Source organism: Heloderma suspectum, chromosome 1 (genome assembly GCF_057233095.1).
Source record: "Heloderma suspectum isolate Gila_16-S chromosome 1, 16-S_ref, whole genome shotgun sequence".
NCBI lineage: Eukaryota > Metazoa > Chordata > Lepidosauria > Squamata > Helodermatidae > Heloderma > Heloderma suspectum.
The window spans coordinates 215,920,341-215,937,587 of NC_139458.1; the positions used below are offsets into that span (position 1 = coordinate 215,920,341).

At 44.1% G+C, this 17,247-nt stretch overlaps 1 protein-coding gene across 3 annotated transcripts in view; it reads left to right on the plus strand.

Annotated features, from left to right (window-relative positions):
• The first annotated feature begins 541 nt into the window (after positions 1-541).
• The window catches only part of UNC80 (unc-80 subunit of NALCN channel complex), a 168,625-nt gene continuing 151,919 nt past the window's right edge, over positions 542-17,247 (plus strand). For all 3 annotated transcript variants that reach the window (XM_084819218.1, XM_084819210.1, XM_084819202.1), the window contains exons 1-3: positions 542-633; positions 3,668-3,716; positions 16,114-16,270. In XM_084819218.1, coding sequence (XP_084675344.1) covers positions 542-633; positions 3,668-3,716; positions 16,114-16,270 — 298 coding nt within the window. The remainder of the gene's footprint in view (positions 634-3,667; positions 3,717-16,113; positions 16,271-17,247) is intronic.

The following is a 17,247-nucleotide window of genomic DNA, read 5'->3' on the forward strand; positions in this document are numbered from 1 at the left end:
ACAATCGACAAAGACTGGACACTATCACCCGATGAAAAATAAAAGGCGGGGGGGAGGGGAGCCCACCTGCGGGCCCATGACGCGGGTCTCTTTACGGATGAACTACAGTGTACGGCGGTCGGGGGGCCGGAAATCACAGCATCCTTCGCCTATTTCCCCAAACTTTGTTTCGGATGCTCTGCGTGGAACGCAGCTGTGAGGTCGCCTTCCGTGGGTGGCGCCCGGCTGCCACTCCACTCCACCCCGCCCCGCCCCGCGCCCCCGGGCACCACAGGCGCGCGTCCCTCCGCGCTCGTCGCTGTCCACGGAAGGGGGTGCTGAAAGACGGGAAGCATGCAGGGCCGGATGAGGACATCAGCTTGTCCTTGGCGGCCGCCGCCGCCGCCGCCCCCCACCCAGCTGTGCTGATCCCCCCCCCTGCTTGTTTGGCTGCCGCCGCTGCCTTTGCAGCCATTTTGCACCAGCAGAGCCGGAGGCAGGGAAGGCTGCTGGCGAGGCGGAGCGATGGGCTAGCAGCTGCGGCGGCCGGGGAGCCAGCATCATGGTGAAGCGGAAAAGCTCGGAAGGCCAGGATCAGGAGAGCGGCCGAGGCGTCCCGCTGCCTATCCAGACCTTCCTCTGGAGGCAAACCAGGTAAGGGGGACAGGGGGCGCTGCCCGCCAGGCGGCGCCGCGGAGAGGAGGGCCGGCGGCTCACGCCCGTCGCGGCGGCGGGTGCCACAAATCTGCGCGCCCGTCGGGCTGTGCGGCGGTGGCTTGGACGGGATCCCGGTGAAGTCAGAGCACTGGGTCGCTCTCGTTCCCCTGGCAGGTGTCAACCTTTCTCGCTTTCTCTCCACACAGCCCCCTCCCCGAGTTCTCCAGCCTGGGGTCCCTGGTGGTGCTCGCGCTCAGTTGCGCCCACACCCTCAAGCTGCACAGCAGCTCTTCCAACCGGTCCTTGACCACTCATGGGGAGGAGGGGGGGCTACAGCAGATGTCAGTGTGGGTGGCGCAATCCACATGACGAGACGTGGAGGCAAGCCACCAGACCCCACAACGTGTCTTGCTTCAGTGGGTACAGTTAGTCTTGCCATTCTAAGTTTGGGGGTAGATTGCCAATATGGCAGACCAAGAAGCTCGGGGTTCAGAGTGCGGCGAATGCTGTGCGTGGGTAACAGGAGGAGTCTAGCTGCAAACCTGCTCACCATGAAAACACTATAGGTGGCCTTTGGCAAATTATATCTCAGTCTGGGGAAGGCAATGGCGAACCACGCCGCTATAGTCTGCCAGGAAAACGCCAGCGCAAGCGGCGTCCCTCTAGGGGTCAGCAATGACCCGGTGCTTGCACAGGAGGAGCCTTTCCTTTCCTGGCAATCCTGCCCATGTTCATTCAGAAGTAAGTCCCACTGTGTATTCAATGGAGCATGCTCCCTGGTAAGTGCACACAGAGCTGCCTATTTTTCTCATCTTTAAAACTGGTATATTAAAGGCAGGTTGAGAGAATCACCACTGGTAGACATTCCTGTTTCACAGTGCTGCACAAGGAACTAGCTAGCATGTTCTGTTTTGTTTGTTTGTTTTTACTCTGTTGATGTGTTTCCCGCCCTTAGGGAATATCCATTCCTTTCTAGGTATAACAGAAAAGTAGCCTGCCATATGCAAACTACACTCCTAGTAAATTACTAGTAAATTTAAAATCTAAATTTACTAGTAATAAATGAATGATAACCACAATGACAAATCACAACAGATGGTCTTAGGGTGAATAGATAAGATCACGACCTCTAGGAAGTGATTTCCTAGCATCTCTCCCAATGTGCATAAATACAACAAGGTAAAAGCTTACATTCATCTACCTAACATGTTAAAAAATACTTACCATTTATAAAGAACTTCACATAATTATCTCAGTAATACAACCAGTACTTACAGCCTAAGGCCATTAGTCATAGATGAAGCAAGATTTGAGCCAGGGGCCTCCTAGCTCATGGCCCCCACACTTAGATACTATACACCCTCACACTATAATCATTTGAAAGTTTTGACTGATACTTCTGTTGTTCACTGCTTTGTCATTCAACCTTACAAGGAAATGGAAGCCTGGAGATATTGAGAGATAAAGCATGAAAAGTTTCCTTTTATTAAGACTTGCATACAAATAAAGTTATGGTTTAAAAATACAAGGAAATTACAGCTATGCAACATCAGAGGTAGATATAGAAATACAGTGGGCACCACCCACCCACCCACCCACACTGAAGCACTTTTAAACCCCATTTTTCCCAGTCAGAGACATCTGAACACAAGCCTAACTCTTCCATTAATATCCATGGTATTTAAACGTTCCTCACTTTGGCTGGATAATGTTTAATATATTTATAGTGTGATTGACTGATTTATTTATTTAAAAGAGGTAAACCCCATGTTTCCATTCACATGAATATTCAAGGCAGATTACATAGAATCTAAAAGGTCCTTGCAAACAGTCATTAAAACATCAAATAATCCAATCTCAAAAATTAAAACCCTAAAAGCAGCAGTTTACAGGAGATAGATTTAAACAACTATCCATAATAGGCCTTGGTAAATAGAATTATTTTTACCTGGTCCCTAAAGGAAATGAGCGAACATACCTGATGAACATCCCATGGGAGGATGTTATATAGACAGGAGCCACCACCAAAAAATTCCCTGAAACAGTAGAAATCCACCAAACCTCTGAAAGAAAAGGCGCTCATTGCAGGGCTTCAGAAGATGACCTTCACAAACAGGCAGCAGGCTCATGTGGGAGATGTTGGTCCTTCTGATACCTAGGCCCCCAACATTATGTAAGTGAATGAAGTGTATAAACAGGGGATCTGTAGTGTGATGGAAAGCTGACTTAGGGGGCACTCTTGCTTCCATCTGGTGCTGTGATGAATGAGTACAAAATTTCTTTTTCATTTTAAAAAATTCAGATATTGCATTATCTTCTTCCAGTGTGATTACAATATTGGCTTGTTTATTATTTGTCTGAAAAGTAAGCTTTATAGAAATAGAATTCCATCCACTCCAGTGTTTCCTAAGAGCAGGCCATGCCTTAGACATGGAGCTGAAGGATTAAAATGACTCCCACCCCTCATCAGAACATGGTACTAGTTGTCCCTCCTTGCACCCCTATTGCTACAGCCACACCACACACTTTCACCCTACTGGTGGTCCAATCTTCTTCAGGCCTCTCAATGGGCCTGGATCACTTCTAACCAGTGGATTACTGCTGCTGTTCACACAACCTACATTTTGTATGTAACCCTGAGATCACAGGAATTCAACCAGCCCACCTTGTTGAATGGGCCTTCCTTGTTTTTCTAGCATATCAGATCCACCCCCATTCTGACATGTACCATATTTGCCAAGATGGCGCAGGAGAAGAAAAATCCTTCCATCTCCCTGTCCTTAATGTGATATCAGTGCTGCATCTTGGAAAGTGCTCTCTGAAGCAGCCACATGGGGTTACTTGTCAGCTTTGTAGCATGGAGTTTCCTTAGGAGCTTGTATATGTTTCTTCTATGTATATACATGCACACCTGTTTAGCCACAGTGTCATACGTAATTCTACCAATCTAACCGTCATTGTAATTCAACATGTTTTAGTTTGTGCTATGCCTATAATTGTTATTTTAACACACATTTGTGTCTTTCCTCAGTGCGTTTTTGAGGCCCAAACTGGGAAAACAATATGAAGCTTCATGTGTGGTATGTGACTTTCAGTGTTCTTGATTCACTGATTTGCATGAATTGCTTGTTTTTCATATGGAAACCCAGTAAACTGAATGGGCCAAATGCAGAACTTGCTTTGCTGTGGTAAATATAGCAAAACATGTGATTCAAGTGTACCACTATTGCTATATGTAACATTGCAACAGGATGCATAGCTTCTCCTTTAAACAGTGCACTCTTCTTTTCTTATACTGAATATTGTAGCAGAACATAACTGGGCAAAATCCCATTTAACTTCTTAAATATAAACCCCATTGAAATTAATGGACTATTTATCTTTTGTCCAGTATAAGCAATAATAGTTATTCCGTGAGCCTAAGCAGTTATTTGAAAGCATGCTCCACTGGAATCAAAGGGGCTTAATTCCAAGCAGCCAGGTTTTTATAAGAATTGTTCACCAGATTTTCTGCATTAGGAGCTAATGTCCCCACTAGAAACAAAATGAACTTTTGCAAGATTTTAGTCCATATTGGCTTCACATGCACCCAATCCTGGGTTGTCTTCTTTTTGCCTAATCTTGGGACTGAACAATACCCTGGTGTTTGCCTCATAATGTGATCGCAGAGGTGGAGGTGACTTACAGGGGAGAATTGGTAAGTGGAAGGTATTTTTTTTAACCCTTCCCTTTCACACCAATTCTCCCCTGCAAATGCCCTTGGTAGCCCCTTCCCCCAACTGGGCTCCCAAACCAACCTGGCTGGGTAGGGTGGGGGGCATCCTAGAGAGAGGGGTTCATTTGTTAGGGAGAATCAGATGGTGTGGGAAGGATTAAGCAACCCTTCCTCCCTCTCACTTACTCTCCATTACCAATGCCCCCTCCACACCTGCATTCGCATTATTAGGTGGTTTCTTGGGGAAGTAGCATTTGCTAAAGAAATAGGTAGCTCAGCCCTCAGTAAATGTCTCCTCCATATCATGGATTACATTACAGATGTAAGCTGGCATTCACCTCGAGCAGGTCATCATGAGAGCAGCCTTGTGGCTTGCATGCTTCCGATGCACCTCTAATTCTCAGGTCTCTTTTTATTCACGAACATTTGACACAGCAAACACTAGTATGTGCCCATATGCAGAGAGGAGTTGAACAGAGAAGGAGAGGGGAAGCATAAGTTTTTCTGACGTCACCAGCAGTGCTTGCCTTTAAGCAGCAATGACCCCAGTGGAATATATGACCCTGTAGAATATATTACACACATACGTCCACACATGCACGCACAAGTGGGACCTGCAACAAAATGTTGCAGTGTGGAGTGCTCTTGCTACGTGTCAGTAAGCCATGCTCTCCTCCAGGAGACTCCTCCATTCCATTCCCCTCTCATCCAGTTTTCTGTTTCCCCCTCCCCTGCTGCCCCAAAGTCAGTCAGCATTTCATGCCCTCTGAGTAAGCTTAAGCCTCATTGGGCTGTATATGGGGTTCCCACCCCTTTAGGGTATATTCTACAAAGATTTTTGTACTTCTGTAAAACTTGGGATTTCCCCAAGCCTTCTGATATCTCCCTCTTGTGTGCCATTTTGGCTAAATAAGTTTCCACACTACTTTGGAAATAGAGGAAAAGAGTACATACGTGTACTTCTTAAAGCCCATAGGCTCTAGACAGATGATCGCAGTTTAAAACTACAGAAGCTTCCAAAATACATCCAAAGCAAATTAAAATATGCCAGCTAAGAAGTGCTTCTGCTATTACTTTTTGATGATACACCACAAGTCTCATCCTTTAAGATCTGTGTCAATGCTACTGTAAGAGAAGGCGTACATTTCAATTAAAGATTTCATTTCATTTATTATATTTCTATACTGCTCGATAGCTGAAGCTCTCTGGGCGGTTCACAAACATTAAAAAACAAACATTAAAGTACATTCTATAAAGTATGAAATGATTCATGTAACGACACAGAACAAAAATGCATGCACAACAGCAGCAACATATATCTACACTAAAACCATCAGCCAGAGATAATCAAAGAGACTCATCATATGCTGCCAAATGCCTGAGAGAGGAGGGCAGTTTTAACCTGGCACTGAAAAGATAACAAGGTTGGCTGAGAAAAACAGGGGATGAGATCTGAAGTACCTCTGGCAACATTTGCTAGAACACAGGGAGCTTTTCAGTGCCACCTTATAGCAACAGTCCCCTGTGCCCCCTTGTAAATGTAAGAAGCCGCTCCAGAGCAGTTCCCCATGGGTCACTTCGGGGGGGGGGGGTGTCCTACCAGAAGAACGTATCACCCCTGAAGTGCCTTCCGCTTTGTGGGGGAGGGTGCAGGGCGGATTTTGGCCCAAGACTCCAGGTTGAAATTAACATGGAACTTACACCACTAATCATTCCAATTAATCCTGACCCTGACCTTGAGATCCATGAGAGATGGTCTTAAAACCAGCTTCAACCATAGACTCTTGCATCATAAATATCAGCCAAGCAATTACAGAACAAGCTACCACAGTCTGTGATGGTCTGGTTTCAATAGGAGCTTGACAGGTTGGGTGGTAATTGGGAAATGGAAAGCCTAGCCTCCACAGAGTCCTTTGTAAACCTTCTTCTGAGAAGAAAACAACCTTCCTTGTTGACTGGGCTCTCAGATCAGAACTTGGAGAATGCCTTATTTTCCTTTTAAACTTCGTATAAATTACCTCTAACATTTTAGTTAGCAGTGAAATCAGTACAATTATGAGGGGTGCGGATATGTTTCCCTGTACATCTGGAATATAGAGATGCACTGCACAGGAATGTGCGCATGCATGTGCACGCACGCACCCCTCTTGTGGAATCCCTGTAAGTAAGAGCTGCCCCACCACCATCCCTGTCAAGGCTGGAAAGCAGGTTTTGACCTCATTGCCACAGTATTGCTGGGGACAATGCCGTACCTGCCCCTGCCCCACTCAGAGGAGTGAATGGCACCCATTCACTTATAAGGGCAGGCCAGTAGCCACAGAGAGCACCTTCAGAGAAATTCATAGATTTCATAGAATCATAGGGTTGGAAGGGGCCTACAAGACCATCGAGTCCAACCCCCTGCTCAGTGCAGGAAGCCTGATTCCCAGGGAGTCTCCCATCCAAGTACTAACCAGGGCTGACCCTGCTTAGCTTCCAAGATCAGACGAGATTGGGCGCATCCAGCAATTCCAGGCTCCTTTCTCAAATGTTCAGCTCTTTCTATTTAAGGAAGCCTCTAGGCCAGCCTTCCCCAACCTGGTGCACTTCAGTTGTGTTGGACTGCAACTCCCATCATTCCCAGCCAAAATGGCCAATGGCCGCGATAGCTGGGAATTATGGGAGTTGCAGTCCAACACATCTGGAGAGCACCAGGTTGGGGGAGGCTGCTCTAGGAACTTTACATGTGGAAAACTTCATAAGCAAAAGTGTGCTGCTTATATTCTACTCAGTTCTTCAGTGAGAAGTATGCTTGGTTGTACTTTCCAGTGTTGTGGCTAATGAATGCAAAGGCACTGGGATGACTGAGTGCCTGGGTGAATTTAAGAAAAATAATATGTAATACAATTAAGGCTGCAATCCTGCTAGGACACCTGCTAGGGAATAAGACCAATTGAACACAGTGGAACTTACTTCCGAGTATGTTTAACATTAATGTTAAACATTTTTACCTAACTGTATTTAGATTCTGGATGTTCTGCACTGATCCTCCTCCTTCCCCCACCACTTTTCACCTGCCCCAGTGTACCTCTTGGCCCCTTCATCACAGAACCTCTGGCTACAGACCTCTGTACGAGGGGAAGTAAAAGGATGCACTCAGCACTTAATTCATCCCATTTTTATAAGATTACTGTATCAAGCCTAGTATTTGTTGTCTAAAATGGGCCAAACCGTGAAATCTTGTCTAAAGTAGAATTTTGAATCATGAACTCACTAGTTCTTGAGGCCAATATATGATGCCAGTGCCTCATGTCAATAACATCTTTCGGTGCTGATGATGCCTTGTTATGCGTGCTGGACCTCTTCAAACAAACCAGGTTGGATTTACTCTGACTTGATGCTCGAGTTCTGACTTCCCATGTTCCTTATCAATTGCCTTATCTATAAATGTTTCCTATAAGAAACAGGAGCTATCTCTTTTCAGACTTCCAGCAGGTAACCTTGATTTACTTGATCACCTCCTGAAAGGACAAATAAATGCACTCTTTTACTGCTCATGCTGTATTTGATGTAAAGAAAAGTCTCTTTCCCCCAGTTTCGCAAAGTTCTTAAATGCTGATGTATATAAGCAGAAACTTCATATCTACGAACATAAGAACACAGGAAGCTGAGTTAGACCACTGGTCTGTCTAGCCCAGTATTGTGAACACTAACTAGCAGCAGCTTTCCAGGGTTTCAGGCAAGAATTTTCCCCGCCCTACTTGGTGATGCTGCCAGGGATTCAGCCTGGGACCTTCTGCACGCAAAGCCCCTGCCTTGTCTGGTGCTAGGTCATACAATGCTACACTGAAGATGCGAGATTAAAAAACAAGATCGAAAACAGGATTTATTAGATTACATTTCAGTCAGCATAACATAGTTAAGGAGTCTAGGGGCAATTTGGAGGGTTTATTTTCCTTTGGGTGACAGATCACCGGAGACCTATCACATATACTCCAGCTGTCCTTGTTTACTAGGTACAGTCCCTATCTGTCTTTGCCAAATCACTGTCCCTATTTCAGCCCTATTTCCAAAGTCTGAAACAGAAGCAAATAGACACTCCTATAGAAGGCAGTCAATCTGCTAACCATGCCTCAGATTCCCAGAGACAGTCATTGCAGCCCAAGGTGCTTCACCTTCAAACAACTCACAGCTCCAAAGTCTCTCTCTGTCTCTGAATGATTCTCTATCCCTGCTGATTGAAACAGCTCCAAAATGTTTCTCTGCTCCTCCTGACAGCTAAGTGGAGGGTATCATCTTCCTGAACTCTGATAGTTATTATATTCCAAAATGCAGAAAAAGGTTCCCAGCTATCAGGAGAACAGCTCTTGTTATTTACTCCCACTGATGAAACATCAATCACCCTTCCACATGCTTCTGAATACTAGTCACTGGAAAACAACAGCAGAGGAGGGAATAGGTATCCCATAGGCATCTGGTTGGCCATGGTGAGAAAAAGGATAGGCCTTTGAGCTGATCAGCAGGGATCTTCTTATGTTCTTATAGTCTTATTAGCAAGCCATCAGCTTAACTATGGTCTCCCAGCATCCGTAACAACACTGAATGCCATTGTAAATTCCTTTTAGGGAGGAAATTGACTTGCTTTCTTTATACAGTTATAGCCCACTATGCAGAGTACCACTGAAGTGCTGGTGAGGAGAGTGAGGAAATGGCAGTATTGTACATGCAGTCCTCCATTCTGCCATGAGGGATACCACAGAGTATGCAGGGGCTGGGGTGGGAAGGTGAGGGTAGCATGAATACTCTGGTACTAACCACTTGGGCCTTTCCTCCATTCTGTCACTTCCAGCAAATGCATCATAGAACTTCTAGAGTGCTTAGCAGAGCAAGAACCCTGGGGTAGTAGGATGTATGCTGCCTTTTCCCCCATGCAGGGGACTGCTGGTGAGGAACACCCATGGTGAGGAACACCATGTGCATGGTGGATTGGGCATTATTTCCTGCTCCTGAGTGCCAGTGCATTGCTGTTGGAGGGAAGTCCTCAGTAAACAAAGGTTGTCCGTGGAAATGCCCATCTCACTGAGATCAATGGGACTTTTCGTTTAGCCTAAGACAACCTGACTAGATCCTAAACTTACTCCCCAAGCTAAATCTTAGAGCTCTTCACTGTTTATCATCATGTGCAAAGCCCCTTCTGGCTCTGCCAGTGCTTTCTGCCCTGCTCTCCAGTCCTTTGTTCTCTTGACTCTGTAATTTCCCCAGTGTCCAGGAGACAAAGTCCTTTTCCTTAGCCATTTAAGATTAGAATGGTCTTCTCAAAATCAATAGTGCCCTGAGTATTTTAGGACTTGGGTTGCCAAGCTGAAGCCATTAAAGTATGAGATGGTGCAGTATTTTTAGATGTGTCCCTTTCGAACTTGCTGTATCTGTGGCTATATTTTCTTGTATTTGGAGGTCATTTTTAAAGCTATGCTTCTTCGATGAGAGAGGCCACTGTCCAGGATGGAACCAGTCATAATAACAAGTGCAATACTGGTAACAATATAATCAGGGTACAACCATAGAATCTGTTTAATCAATAGATTCATCTGCTAAAGTTAATTAATTGCTGAGGACAAATTTTACCAGGTGGGCCTATTACTCAAATACATAGTTGCTTATTTTTTATGTTATTTTTATTCAGGTGTGTTACTATAACAGAGTTATAAAAAGAAGAAGAAAATATCACATTTACTTCTGACTAAGAGTGATAGGTTTTGTTTATTAAATTGTGAGTTAACTCATGTCCCTTCAATATTTAAAAAGGGCACCTAAATTGAGATTTTGGTAACATTTGACTTGTATTTATTATTGAATTGATTGCTTTAAAAGGCAGGTGATTGGGGAGAGATTATTTAATTGGTAGGTGGCCCTAAATATAAAAATAAATATCAAACAAATTACAGAATCGACATGCATACAGACCATAAAGAGAAGCTAGGACTCTCTCATGCAAAGCTTGTGGTCTGGCTTATTCCTGCATTAATTTCCCATACTTATCTTAAGCCAAGCAAAACCACGTGTCTTCCAATTGTGAGAGCACAGACAAGCATCTGACATGGCCCTCTCTAAGGAGCTTTGTCAGACATGTTCATAAGAGTGTTGTCTTGCTGTTCTCACATTACTAAAACACATCTTCAGCCATTTTTGCCCACTACCCACATATCAACACGAATGGAGAACATTTCCTGAGGTACCATCAAGGAAGTTATCACATAAGGAGAACAGTACCACTTGGCTACAGCAAGTTCCAAGTTGCTAACATTGCCATTTATTGAGATCTACAGATCAGGGTTTCCTGGTTGTTCCATCACTCACGTATGGGCATCTGATGAAGGCCAGGGGAAGGCCTTTTTCTGTTGTGGCACCCCACCTTTGGAATTCCCTCCCCGCTGCAGTGCAAAAGGCGCCAACCTTCATGGAGTGGTGGCACCTGTTTAATAACTCATGTGTTTACTCAGGCGTTTGCTGATTTTAATACCTAACTTGGTGGGCATTTGTTTTTATTGTGCTGCTGTACTTTATTTTAATACTTGTTTTTATGTATTTTGTATACCACACTCTGATTTGGTATAGGAATATTTTAAATACAATAAATGTCAATGCAAATATGTTCCACGGGGAGGGACTACCAAGCTTCCCAAACTGCACTGCCTGACTCTTCTCCATAATTCCCTTATGTCAGGGCCCTAGAACCTGTTAGTTCAGCACTGAATCATGTGATAAAGAAGAGAAATGCACACCGGCAAAGCACACACAGAATGTCTTATCTTTATCACTGAGTAACTGCAGTGAGCCCACATACATCTGGAAATTTCAAGTTGTGTGCGCGCGTTCTTATGGGAATTTGGATGATGACACTCCCATCCTTTCTCTTTCTTGCTGAACATGTTCCCTGCGAGCCAGGAGCTCATTGCTCCAAGCACACACCCATGACTTCTTTCCAGCAGCAACATGGTCATACATGTGTCACTCGATGCAATATGAATAGCTCTCACACCCCTGCTGGCTTTCTACCTTCATAGTTGGTGTTATAATTGTTATTATTGGGTTGGTTTACATGAAAAACTAAGTTCTGTCCTACCAGAAGGCACAGAACAGTGGACAGCCCCAACCTCCTCAATGTGTTGCTAAACTCACATGGGTGCTAGACTTTTTATCTTGATGCTTTGTCACTGGCTCCTCCTTGCAGTCAGTGAGCTGGGCTCCCTCTCAAGCCTGTCCCACTTTTATAAGCAGACTTTTCCACTAGCTGGGCCTGCACTGTGGTCCTTGTCAATGCAGAGCTAAGTATTTGCACTTTTTTTAGCCCTTTTCAAAACTAGGGTTAATCTAAATATCCAGCTGAGGTTTTCTGCAACCACTCGGACTTCTCTGCCAGAGAATGCCTGCAAGAACTTACTGTTTTCGCAGGATTTTCTCTCCTGGGATTTAGTTCCTGAATGGCACATTTTTAAAGGATTATCCTCCTGGGATTTAGCTCCCTTCGCTGTGCCCTTGTTTTGGGCTGGCTGCATTAAATAAATGAATGCTTAGCTTCTCCTCACACAGGTGCTCAACTCGCAAATGTGCTTTGCTTTTTTTTTTTACCTTGATGCATTGTCACTGGGCTCCTCCTCACACTTTAAAAAGAATGCATGTAGGTTGGGGGACGGCACCGGTCCCACCCCACATGCACATTTATTGAATGTCAGAAAGGGGTTGATCTCTAGGGAACGGGGTGAACAGAGGCCACCAGTGGTATTAATATGATCAGTGAATATTCTGGGTCAGTAGCCAATATCAGCAAGATGTACTCTTACTATATAAGTGTATTCAGTAGCCTACTAAATACCCACATATAGCAAGATCACACATCACAGAATAGCCCTATTCAGGTATTATATGTAGTAGTAAGGTGAAGACGTGAGTGGGGCCACACCAAGTAGCTCCACTTCAACACTGTATGTCAAGTAGCCCTTCACCCTGAGTTGTACATGTGATGGCTTCCATGCAGCCTGTAATTAGGGAGGGGCTGCTTGATATGCATGACATTGGAGGCAGAGCTACTTGGCATGGCTCCACTCACATATTCAGCTTATTAGTAAATATAACACCTGAATAGGGCTAGTATCACCCAAGATTCTACACACAGATCACCTACTTCATAGCTAAAAAATGCACTACAGATAAATTCCAAAATCCACATTAGTGAAATATCTTCATTAGGGCAACCGAAAGATCACAAAAATTGTGCAAGCTTTCGAGATATAAATTTTTGCAAGCCTGCACAATTTTTGTGGTCTTTTGATTGACCTAATAAAGATATTACACTAATATTACACTAATTTTGGAATGTTTCTTATGGACAGCATGGCTACCTTCCTGTTTATTTGAGAGTACAGATAAAAGCATCTATGCAATCTATGCATCTGTGGTTGGTGCAGATCAGCTACCAGACAATGGGGCTGTTTGTGGGTTAACTTTGGGTAGTTTAACCCATGAACAGCCCAAAGTGTCCAGGTTTGGACGTCACATTAACAACCTTTGAGTGGGGCATTTGTAGGTTGTTGCTGCAAACTGGAAGTGGCGTCCCCACAAATCATGGGTGAATCAACTCACGATTTGCCACTTAATACCACTGCTAGTACAAACCAGGATTATTGATTTAATGACTGGCCTTGGGGAAGTTTTTTTCTGTCTTTGCTACAATATATATTTATATCTGTGCTATATGGTTTTAATTGGCATGACTTGCCTGCAAATATCCAGGGCATTTGTAATGTGGTAGCATGCTGAGAATTATGTTAGAGATCTCTAGCCCTGACCGACCCCCCCCCCCGATCCCTGCGCTTCACAGAACTAAATATTTACTTTCCTTTGAGGAGGAAATGATTGTTAGTCTGTAATATGGATATGGCCTCTCTCATCCTCAGTTCCTCATCTTTTAGAAAATATGAATAATATTAGGGGTGGATTAACTACAGACCCCTGGGCCAGAGGCTTGTCCCAGTGGGAGTGTCAATAACTCACTCCAGGATTCTGTTTTACCGGATGCTGTCAGGAGCGCCCTAGCGGCCTCTTTCAGTAGAGTCCAATAGCCAACTCAAGACACAGACAAAAGGATTCTTTTCAAGGCTTTAATCCTTTTATAACTTAATGACTCTTTCAGATGCTAATCACCAGCAACTAAAGTAAGGAACAGCAGGGTAGCCTATGTTCCAGGTTAGGCAGTTGGTCCCCATTTGAAGGACAGTCACTTGAAGACCCTAAACTTATGGGCTAGGGAGAGATTCTCCCTCTTTCCCTTGGGTCCACGGGAGGCGGCTGTTGCTTGTGCGCCAAATGGGCACTATGCCTCCTTTCCACGCTCTCCATCGCTCGTCGCTCCCTGCGTCTGCGTCGAGCATCTAGCAAGCCCTGTTCCCGCACTTTCTCACTGCCAGGGTCACTATCTATCTCAGGAATGCTGGCAGAAGGAATCTCTGCCAGCTGCTGTGGCTGTGAGGGATGAGCTGGCTCCTCTCCCACAGATTGCTGATCCTCCTCAGAATCAGAACTGCTCTGGGGTTCTATCAGCTCAGTTTCCACCCTGACAGATGGCATCTGGGAAGTGTGTGCCATAAATCATTTTACTGGAAATGTTGAAATGTTAATTGCAGTACGCAGTCATTATTGTTTGATGTTTCCATGCATGCATCTATACTAGAAATGATCTATACCTGCAGCCGGATCACATACTACAGCTCTTTCTATAAAACTTTAGTCTGTGGATAGAATTGCACTTTTGAATGGTGCCTGAATGGGAAAAAAAAGAATCTCAGCAGATAGGAAAGAAGCATGTTGAGGAGAACATTTCTAGATTAGCCTTCAGCACAAAATGCTACATTTTGTGTACAAAATGCCACATAGGAAAATCTCCTCTCCCCACACCATGGGAAAGCCTTCAAACATGTGAATGCCAGCTACAGTTTAATGTAGTAAAGTTGGACCACATGACACTGCTGAATATGTAGATAGGCTCTAATCTGTGTGTTCACATAGCCAGAAAACCCTCCAAAGCCACCAAGTCCAGCCCTCTATGTATTCAGAAGCCCTTACTATGTGAGCAAAAAAGACAATTGTTTCAAAAAGATAAGCAGGCAAAATCTAGGGAAGACTAATTCTTTCCCAGCTCCTGTTAAGGTCATGTTTAGCTTTTTTCCATAATCACATTCATGATCTATCACACTATTTACCAGAGAGTGGAGGCGAAGAGAGTGAGAGCGCTAAATGATGACTTTTGAGAATGGGAAAGAATGGCATTTGAAACATTCTCTAGGTCATATTTGCTCAGTCTTATATATCTCATTTAACACATTCAGATTGGCTGAACAACTTGTGAATGAGTAAATTGCCAGAAGGATAGTTATTAATAGCTGTGGATGATATCACAATTTCTGGTCTTGACCCTTCAGGGAAAAATAATTACCTCAATAACTATGTAGGAAGGTTTGGGGGCCTATAGCCAGCATGGTGTAGTGGCTAGAGTGCTGGACTGGGAGTCGGGAGATCCGGGTTCTAGTCCCCACTCGGCCATGGAAGCTCACTGGGTGACTTTGGGCCAGTCACAGACTCTCAGCCCAACCCACCTCACAGGGTTGTTGTTGTGAGGATAAAATGGAGGAGGAGGGGGATTATGTACGCCACCTTGAGTTCCTTGGAGGAAAAAAGGCGGGATATAAATGTAATAAATAAAATAAAATAAATATAGCAAGAGATGGTTTAGTAAATAAGAAATTTCTGTTAAAGGTTTCTCTGCTAGTCACATGCCAAGACATCAGCACACTAACCCCAGCAACTCTTAGCTGTACACATTCCAACTGTATGTACATCCCAATAAAAGGGGTTTGATCAATGCTTGTGGAAAGCTGTGAAACTTTTTCCTAGAGCCTATCTGTTTTTAACAAGCTTCTCTTAGACACAGTGAATGACCCTTTCAAAGGAAATAGAGTTAAGAGTCACTGTCATGTTGATGAATGAAAATATATAACCATCTCCCTCAAAGTTAAGTTAATTTCACTTCCACTGATATCAATGGGAGTCGTAAGCACATGTTTTATTCTGTCCGGTTGGAATCGATGGGACAACCACTTTTAATTTTGGCTGGATTGTATCCATAGTCAGCCTGAGGTTATGCTGGTAAGCTGCATGCAAACAATATAATACCAAAGTACTTTGTTGACCCCAAAAGTGGCATTCATGTTATTCTGATGTTATTTAAAAGAAATATCATGATGACGATATATTGCTCTGTCTTTTAAAACGTCGTATACATTTCTTAACCATCTGTCAGTGTTTCATTTTGCATTCAGTGTTGTCCAAGAGTTCTGCACAACCTGTATGAAACAAGATATCTGATTCACACATGTGTGTATATTTTGTGATTGCTCTACAGCAGGGGCAACTTGTGGCCCTCCAAAAAGTTTTGGCCTACAGTTCCCACTCCCCTCTGAGATGTCTGAGAAAGCAATGGCCCAAACAGGGTTCCTACATGCATGAGTTTTTAAAGATAAGTGCATGGTGTGCAGTTCGATGCAGGAAACACCGGTACAAAATGCGTATCAGGCTTGTGATGCAGAGCTGTATTTAGTGGAGATTACTTACTATAAGTTTATTATTAATTAACTAGATTCCATGGAAAGCAGAAATGTGCCCAAAAAGGGAATCTACCAAGTATTTTATGAACATGTACTAAGTTCATTTTCCTTCCACCTTCATTTCAGTCATTTGAAAGAGTTTTGGTCGAGAACAAGCTTCATGGTCTTTCACCGGCCCTTTCTGAAGCCATCCAGAGCATTTCTCGCTGGGAACTGGTCCAAGCTGCCTTGCCACATGTTCTTCACTGCACAGCCACTCTGCTTTCAAATCGGAACAAGTTAGGTTAGTGTGCATGTTAGATTAACAACTATTGCTAGACATCATGCTACAAATATGATAATGATGTTCAATGCAGTTTAGATCTATGGTTCTCGAGGTGTGAGTTAAGCCACCCTAAGGTGATACAAGCAATTGCTAGTGGATGTATGGGATCTCCCCTACTCTTTTCCCCCTCAACTTGTGATTGGACCAGAAGGCAGAATGCCCTCCCATAGACCCTCTTCTAAGTCCCTGCAACTTCCCATGGGTTGTGTGCTTTGGGGATATGTAGAGGTTTGTAACATTTTCCCAATTATTTCCTCTTTTTACTTGAAGAGCATCACTGATGCAATGAATATGAACTTGAGCACACTCTGGGAGAGAGCGAAGGACAGGAAGGCCTGGCGTGCTATGGTCCATGGGGTCACGAAGAGTCGGACATGATTTAACGACTGAACAACAACAAAAAGCTGTTTCTAGATAGATAACTGCAAATGGTGAAGCAGGGTGGGAGTGAGGTGTGGGAAAAGGGATGCTAAAACTTTTCCTTGTCTGCCATCTCCCCATTCAATTGCCCTCCAAGTAGCTTTCCCTCCCCTGTGGGGTTCCAGATGCCTGCTCCCCTCCCCCATCCTAGAAGATAATATTACCCATATTTCCATGTATTATCCTTAGGTTGGATTCATTTGGCATTATTGTATTATAACCTTATGAGACATGATATTTACTTTCCACTGATGTCCACCCCGCAATTTGGATAGCAGATGCGATGGGCATGTCAAACAGGCTACCACACAGGAATGGTGACTATTGGTCTTTGTTATCTGAATCTCCCATCAGCTCCAATAGGAGAGACAGGGTGGGCGGGGGAAGGTTTTGTTTAATTAGAAAGACTTGCTTTAAACAAGTTGTAAACTCTGTGATTTTCAGCTACTGATTATATGTAGAAAGAGGAATTACTCAACTTCTTTTACTGCTGTTTAAAGTTTGTTTAGCATCAA